Source organism: Dasypus novemcinctus, chromosome 23 (assembly GCF_030445035.2).
Source record: "Dasypus novemcinctus isolate mDasNov1 chromosome 23, mDasNov1.1.hap2, whole genome shotgun sequence".
Classification (NCBI taxonomy): domain Eukaryota; kingdom Metazoa; phylum Chordata; class Mammalia; order Cingulata; family Dasypodidae; genus Dasypus; species Dasypus novemcinctus.
This window is the reverse complement of record NC_080695.1, coordinates 16,230,743-16,239,500: the sequence shown is the minus strand read 5'-3', so window position 1 is coordinate 16,239,500 and position 8,758 is coordinate 16,230,743. Positions and strand designations below refer to the sequence as shown.

The following is an 8,758-nucleotide window of genomic DNA, read 5'->3' as shown; positions in this document are numbered from 1 at the left end:
GCCGGGGAGCAGGGCCGCAGGGCCGCGGGGCCCGGCCGAGTGCCGGCGGCACCCCCCGGGGCAGTGCCTTGCGCTGGGAGAACCCCAGGAGATGGGGACCCCCAGTCCACCAGCGTCCACCTCGCTGTGCCCTTCGGGACCTTGATCCCAACCAGGGCCCGAAGGGGGTGGTGGAGTTTGACCCCGTTTTACTGAGGCTAGGAGGCCCAAGGCTAGCGTGTGTGGCATAATTGGAGCCAGAGCCTAGGTTTGTGACCTTCTCCCTTGTACCCTAATTGGTGAATATGTCTGTGGGCCAAAAGAACCAGAAAGAGGAAAGACTGGACCTAAAGGCGCTCACGTGGAGGGTTTGTTAAAACACAAATTGCTGGGCCCCACCCCACATTGATTCTGTGGGTTTGGAGAGGGACAGGGTGTGCAGTGCTAACTCTTGCCCTGGTGATGTATATTCAGTGGGTCCGGGGACCGCACATAGAGAACCATTGTAGTAAGTGAATGTGTGGAAAGAGATGTTTTAATCTTAGAAATAGAGAAGTTCTTCTTTAGCACAATGCAGAAAAGAAAGTTAAAACCTCGGAAAAGTGTTTGCAAAATACATTACAAAGAAAAAGTAAATAGCTAGAGAACATAAGGAAAGTTTAAAAACCAGTGAAGAAAAGAGAAATCAATGGAAAATCAAGCCAAGGCTCCTCACAGTTGTCCGATAAGCTTGAGAAAATGCTCAACCTGACAATCAGAAGATACAAATTAAAACAAAAAAGATGACTTTTTTTTGCCCATCAGATTGGAGGGGAAAGTTCTTAAAGACTGATAATGTAGTGTTCTTGTGCATGTAGAGAAATGAAGACTCCAGTATTCATCTTTGGAGGCCAAATTATTAACATTTAAAATGTGCATAGCTTTTAATGCAGCAATTATATTTCTCAGAATCTACTGTAGTGAAAGACTTGTCCATGTTCCCAGTGATTTATGTACAATATTGACAAGTTGGAAACATCCTAGGTGCCTATCAATAAGAAAGCGTCTAAAGAAAGTAAGAACCATTCTTACTTTGGAATATTGTGTAGCAGTTAAACAAATTGAGGCAACTCTGTGTAATGACTTGGGAAAATCTCCAACACATAAATTAAGTGAAATAAACCAGTAACAATAATATGCACAGAATTTTGAAAAACAAAACAGGCACAGTTTTTTTTTTTTACTTTCTTATTATGGAAATTCTTAAGCATATACAGAGAGAGAGAAAAAACAATGGATTTGTACCCATCACCCAGTTCAACAAAACATTTCTGGATCTACATTTCTGCCCCTCCCTTACCGCTCTTCAAACTTACCAACTTTTATGGTCCTTTAAAAGGTACCTTTAGCATTTCTGCCTGGAAGCCTAGGTTGGCTCACTGTCATTCAAGGACAATGAGTAACTAACAGGCAATTTCTTCATTTTTCCATAACAAATTCCACCCCCCTCAATATATAGTTTTCGGCCAACTACAAGCATCCCAAATTGGCTCTGACTGAGGTCGTTTTATTCAAGTAGTTCAAAATAAAGTAGTTGAGCAAGAAGGGCATAATTTGAGAGATTTCTTGTAAGGACTCAAGTATAAGAGACTCCCTTTCTTACAAGGAATAATTTGGGGAGGTGGAAAGACTTCTATTCAGGCACAATATTTGTTAAACGAATGATGTAAATGATTAGAAAAGATCTGTAAAACTGATCATTGTTTTTACCTTTGGGAAGGGGACTGGGATGGTTTGGGTGGAGATAATCAGAAGGGCTTTTATTTTATTGATTTTGTAAAGGAATATATATTACTTGTATCATGTAGGAAAAACAGCCATATGTGAAACTATGGCATAGCAGGACTGAAGTCCCCAGAACTGGAACCCAGCTCTGACCTTGGCCCACTGTGTGGCTGTGAAGAGGTCCCTTCCCCTCTCTGGGCCTCAGTGTGACAGACTGTGCTTTCCTGAAGATGTGAAGAGGAGCAAGGAAGAGGAAAGAGGCACATGCTAATGAGTTTTTTTTTTTCTGTTGTTTGGGGATAAGTGACCTGAGAGCCATGCGGGGAAATCAACGTGGGAAGAGTCACCCAGTGGCAGAGCCAGCCCTGCAATCCTGTGCTCCCTGGTTCCCAGACCAGGCTGTCCCACCACCCTAGAGCAAAGCAGCGAAGCCCACCCAACCAGGGAGAGCCCTCTGTCTCGGTGATCTTAGGGAGTAGCCATGGTCTATACTCCATCCAGCCTGGTTCTGAATACTTATGGGTGGGGACTCATGGTTTCTTCTATGCTGTTCAGCGAAGCTCTTTTATTCCCTCACATTTTCACAGAGTGAAAAACCGTTTTGGCCAACTTCCTAACAGAATCTTCTGACATCACCGAATACAACCCAACCCAAGGAGTGAGGTGAGCCCTGACAAATCTGTGTCCCCAAGAGTCCCCACACATCATGCTTCTCCAGTCCCACATTTTATGCTCGTGGCATTCCAAAAGTATAATGTTTTCCTAAGCATAGTTGCCACTGTGGTTGTTTTTATTTTCAGAATCCTGGAATTTGAGAACCCACATGTTACCAGCAACAACAAAGGATCAGGGTGTGAATTCGAGCTGTGGGATTTGTGGTGGTGATCCAAAGTATGTTTCCTTTCAAGAGGGTTTACATCATCAAATGGTTTAAAAATAAGCTGCCTGCCAGGCAACCTTGCACCAATTCCTAACACATAGTAGGGGCCTTGATTATATCAGCAACATGAACTGCTTTATAAGCTTTAGCATTTGGGTTTACAATACAATTAGAAATTATCAATCAAGTATTGATAATAAGATATATTCTTAATTTTATTGTTTTAACATATAAATAACAAAGTTTGCCACTTTAACTATTCTCAAGTATACAGTTCAGTGATTCGCAACGTTGTGCAACATCACCACCATCCGTTGCCACTACTTTTCCATCACCCCAAACAGAAACTCTGTACTTGTAAGCAAGAACTCCCCGTTCCCTCTCCCCCAAGCCCTTGGTAACTGCTCATTTACTTTCTGTCTCTAGACAGATATTTAAGATATTTAATATTATTTAAGATATTTAAGATGTTATTTGTAAAGTCCACAGTTGGAAACCTAAATGAACTGACATTCACTCTGGCTCTTTTTCGGCCCTGAAGGTTCGAGTCTTGCTGGCCGGCCTTGATGAAGGATGCTCATGGAGTGGCTATCATCTTCAGTGCTGACATCCCCAGCCACCTGAAGGAAATTGAAATGTGGTACTCCTGCTTTGTCCAGCAACAGCTGTTACAGGATAATCAGTGTCTGTTAATTGCACATCACAAGCCAGGATCTGGAGGTGATAAAGGAAATCTGCCTTTGCGTAAGGACACTGGGATCGCTCCTTTCTACTTTGGTTTTGAATGGGTTAGGCATTTATATATTTCTAGATATCTTTGAAGCCAGCAGCTACACACAGTTCTTCAGCACCTTTGTGTTTTCAGCCTTCATTTTCCTCCCCATGCAAATCAGAATCGCCATGTTTAAAGATCAGCCATACCATCCAGGCAGGGGTACAGGCATGTTAAAAGCAGGCAGACACTAAGACGGGCTAAAACCTGGGTTGGTTGGTTGGTTTTAGCCATTTGTCAATAGTCAGGGACTCTATTTCCTGACCAGCCTTTTCCCCTGAAAAACCTACAATTTGTATATGACAGACACATTACAGATATGACAAAGCAATCGTGGGAAATGGCTCAATTAGAAAATATCCAGAAACAAATAAGAGTAAAAGAGAATTTGTCTCTTTCTGATTGAGGAACAGAGAGAATCTGTAAGTGGTTTGTAGAGTTTGTATCCTGACACTAGGTGGCAGTGTGGGAAACCATTCTCTGTTAAATTGTATCAAGCAAGATACCGAACTTTTATTTTGAGACTTTAGAAAGTTAAACTAATTGGCTTCTATAATTTCAGGTCATTTGGAACTAGTAAGAGCCTCTCAAACACTCACGTCTAATTACCTTGCCTTCCTTGTTCAGCACCGCCCTTGAACAAGCTGAGGCTGGTACACTCGAATCTTGAGGATGACCCTGAAGAGATCCGGATGGAATTCATAAAGTATTTAAAAAGCATAGTTAACTCAGTATCTGAGAACAGAGACCGGGAGGAGATGTCAATTATTACCTAACCAGCCTTCATCGAAGATTCTTCCATATCCCAAATGAAGGCCTATTCCCCAAACAAATCTGAAATCTTAGCCAGCAACTGAAGTTTTCTTCCTTCTGGAACTGTTTAAGGAATTTCTCTATTTGCTTGGGAGACATTTGGCTTATGCCATCTACTCCCTGTTTTTAGTTCAGTTGAGAAAATTCTGTTATTGAATTCTGATTCCTTTGCGCTAGACCTTTCTAATGAACTGGAAAAAAAGAGGGCGTCCCCCCCCTTTATATATGTCAAGTTATAAAAATTGTGGAATTGTAATTACTGTAGCCCAATGATACAGTAGTAGTTTAATCCATGTGTATTGGTTTGAATAAGATTTTCATTCCTTGGTTTACTCCACAAATAACAACTTTTTGAGCAGCTGCTGTGTGCCAGGGACTGTTCTAGAAGCTGAGGATATATAGCATGAACAAAACAAAAATCCTTACCTTCATGGAGTTACCATTCTATTTTTGTAAATAATAGTAAGGTCAAGTGAAAAACTTAATACTTCATCCAGTGTGAGCAAAGTACAGCTTCTTTGTTTTCTATAACTGTTCCCATCCACCTAGATAATGTGTGGAGCTGGGGTCTTTAACCAGGCCAACTGAAGGTATTTCTTGCAATGTAAAAGCTTTTCAGGTAGGGGAACGGATGTAGCTCAAGCAGTTGAGTGCCCGCCTCCCACTTGGGAGGTCCCAGGTTTGGTTCCTGGTACCTCCCAAAGGAAATGAGCAGACAACAAGCAAATAGACAAGGGAGCCAACTCAGGGGAGCCTGTGTGGCTCAGTGGGTGAGCTCCAGTGTCCTGCATTCAAGGTCCCAGTTTCAAGCCCCAGTCCTGGTACTTAAAAAAAAATATATATATATATGTGTGTGTGTGTATGTGTATATATATATGTATATATATGTATGTATGTATAAAAGATTTTCAGGTTAGTTCATACTCTTTTTTGGAGAACTGTTTGATCAATTCAATGTTACAATCCCCCATCCTTTACCTCTCCCCAAGATGGTATCAGAAAAGTATTCAAGTCCTTGCTTGCTTGTTAGGGCAGATGAGCTGGTTGGTCCAAAGACAGATCTTCTGGTTCTTCCCCGACCTCTGCAGAGATGTCCAACCTACTAGCCATCTCCTGCTGTCGAAATCCAAAACTGATGAGGCTCTTGTCCAAGTCTCCACATATTCCAGAACCAGAGGTCCCCAGGCTGACTTGGCTCATCCTGGCTCAGACCTTCCCTGCTCATCTGAGAGTCGTCTGTGGCCTCCATCCAGTCCCAGGAGTGGGTTGTATTTTGCCCTTTGCCACAACTGGCCCATGGCAGGACAATTCATTCTCAACTCACCTTCCTGGGAGAAGAACATGGTTTTCAGAGAAATCAGGAATATGTCAGGTGAATAATTTTAAAATATTATCCCTATTACAATAGCAAGAAATGCTATATTTTCATTGTAAATCTAAAAGGAGGAAGCTGTACCTGACCACTGAGGATGTTTTTGAAGAATATTAGCCTTTAAGCTCCCTGAAATTTTATGTTTATTTACATATACTTCATGTCTGGACACCATATCAAACTAGAAGGTGGAGTACATATATAGAGAACTTGTCAAAAGTTTATGATCTTGGGAATTTCTTTTTTCTTATATATTATTTAATGTGATACATGTAAAACAATGTTACATTGTCATAAAACTTAATTTTTAAAATTTTAAAAAATTATGCTCAGAATAATATGAATTTATAGGTTATACATACAAGTTTGTTTTAATTATCTTAGAAATTATTTTTAATTCACAAAGTTATATATATTTGTAATTTTTTAATATTGCCAATCTGAAATAAATTGAAAACACATTAAATAAATCAAAAGCTAGATATAGATTTTTTCAGCTAAGAATGGGAGAAGACACGAATAAATATTCAAGAATGCATTTCACTTTTACAATTAAAACAGCTAATTGTAGCTATGTAGGCAATCTGTTTGCAAGAGTAGTTTTTGTAAATCATAATTCTCTGGCAAATTTATATTGAACTACAGTCAACTCATTTAGTAATCTGCTTCTGTTATCTGGGACCACATTTTAACTCAAGATTAATTTTCTTCTGCTGCCTAACATGCTATTAGTTGGTACATATGCAGGGAAAACAAAATAACTTTAATGCTAACTGAAGCAAATGATATTTACATAATTGCTGCAGTAATAGTAACTGATTTTTCAAAATGTATTTCAAAACCAAGGGATCATGGCTGAGTGTGTCACCTTTCAAATTGAAGCCAGTAAAGTACTAACAACCACAGTAACCACAGGGAAATAAGTAATAATCTATTTTTATTTTTTATTTTTTTAAATTTATTTCTGTCCCCTTCCCCCCCCCCCCCCCCCCCCCCAGTTCTGCTGTCTGTTCGCTGTGTGTTCTTCTGTGTCCACTTGTATGCTTGTCAGCGGCACCCGGAATCTGTGTCACATTTTGTTGTGTCACCTTGCTGCGTCAGCTCTCTGTGTGTGCGACGCCACTCCTGGGCAGGCTGCACTGTTTTTACGCTGGGTGGCTCTCCTTATGGGGTGCACTCCTTGCTCATGGGGCTCCCCAACATGGGGGACACCCCTGTGTGGCATGGCACCCCTTGTGCACATCAGCACTGCGCATGGGCCAGCTCATCACACGGTTCAGGAGTCCGTGGGTTTGAACCTTAGACTTCCCATGTAGTAGGCGGACTCCCTATCTGTTGGGCCAAATCCGCTTCCCAATCTAACCATTTTTAAAATAGATCCACTCAGGAAGATGGCTTACATATATATGTCAGATAGAACTAGCACTGTATATCTTGAAATCAGTCAGATGACCAAGTAGTATTCTGAAGCTTTATCGTTGTAAAGAAAACTATGAGTTTTTCATTTACATTTACGTTGTAACTTGACTCTCCAGGTCTCAAAACTGTTTGGACAAAGCTCCCGGGTATCACTATGTGCTTTTTGAGGGACAAGGGAAAACCCTTGTAGGGTAGGCTAGACTCTATAAATAGAGTAGAGCTGTGATGGCAACTGAGGATTTACAACAGTTAATTAAAAAAGAAAAAGTAGTACTCCTGGTGCCCCTTGAAAAGATAACCCGATTGTACCACTTAACTACTCTGTAATATAGCTAGCTTTCCCACCTGATTGCCAAGAACTGCATGGACTTTGGATGATGCTTTCTCAACGTACTTTTTCTTAAGACAAGAAATGAACCCTTCCAAGTTTTAAAAAACAAAACCAAAAAATTAAATGAGGGAGGAAATTCTCTACTTTTGAATGTTAAGAACAAATGACATATTTTTGATATGACTTCTAAACTACTTTATCAGTTAAATCATTCTCTACATTTATGATACAGGCCGTTCTTTCTACTAAAGTTAAAAGCCAGTGAGAATGTGTCTGTCAGCTCTTCCCACTTCAAAAGGAAAGTTCTTGATGCTTTGATGTGAGCAACACATCATTTATCTTTCTGCACTCCACAGTTCATTTTTATCTAAGCTTTTTGAGAGGCGTTAAAGTGTACCTCCTTGCTCTAAAACCTCAGTGCTGGTTTATTCCATGCTTAGGGCTCTTAGACCAGGGGTAATTATAGATCTTAGGACTTCATGGTATGATAGAAAATAAAAATAACCCAGCTATTTTATATTTGTAGTCTTCCTTTTTTCTTCTGTGATAAAAGACCGGGGAGATACCTATAGCTGTGCATTAACTGTATCATATGATGAAATATTTTGTTGAGATGAATAAAATGATTTCTGTTATCTGAGTAAATGGGAAACTTGGTTTTTGTTTATAGATATTCCAAGTATTTCTCAAGAATATATATATTTTGCAAATCCAACTACCCTGGAAATTTTTCACTCTTTGGTGCAATTGATAAAAGCAGGAAATTGGCTCTGCAATTTTTAAAAGAATAGTGATCTTGGCTTTAAGGTATCAGTTTAGAGAAAAGAGAATGTTTGTTATGTATAACGAGGAGAATGGTGAGAGACAAATGTACAAGTAGATGAGGTCAAATACAAACGCCAGCCAAACGGTTTGGGCTTGATTTTATTAGCGGTTGAAAGCTGTAAACAGCAGGGACAGATTACTTTGGTGGCCGCGTGGAGAAGAGATTTAAGTGCAACGAGACTGGAGGCAGATCAACCAGGTAAATGATCCAGGTAGGAAATATAAAGTGAAATACAGCACTGAAAGTTGGCATGAAGAGAAAGGAGCAGATTCGACAGCATTTAGAATGTAAAAGATGTGTTTGCGCGGACGTGGAAGGGAAGGAAAGAGGACGGTTATATCCCCTATCCTCAGCTGCCCGGCTTACAGCAGAGGCTCAAGGTGGGGCAGGTCTTCTCTGACTGCACTTCCGGTGGTCCGCAGGGTAGCGTCGCTTCCATTTCCCAGAATGCTGTGCGATGTTCGTACTGGTCCTGAGCATCCGTGGAAGCAACAGCGGCAAACAGGCGGGAATTTGCTTTTTAACGTTGCCGTATGCCCAGACTTCCTAGTCTCCTTCCCTTCTCTAGCCCCCTTCTCTGCCCTCCCGCTTCGCCGGAACAA

General features: G+C 40.8%; 1 protein-coding gene across 1 annotated transcript; it reads left to right on the top strand.

Annotated features, from left to right (window-relative positions):
* Positions 1 to 2,335: 2,335 nt before the first annotated feature.
* Positions 2,336 to 7,975, top strand: IFT22 (intraflagellar transport 22; the record flags this gene model as incomplete). Its single annotated transcript, XM_004482122.5, is given in 5 exon segments — positions 2,336 to 2,406; positions 2,544 to 2,616; positions 2,618 to 2,634; positions 3,165 to 3,367; positions 4,023 to 7,975. Coding segments are annotated over 5 exon segments (513 nt in total), but the record flags the coding sequence as incomplete, so codon positions are not given.
* Between the last annotated feature and the right edge of the window lie 783 nt (positions 7,976 to 8,758).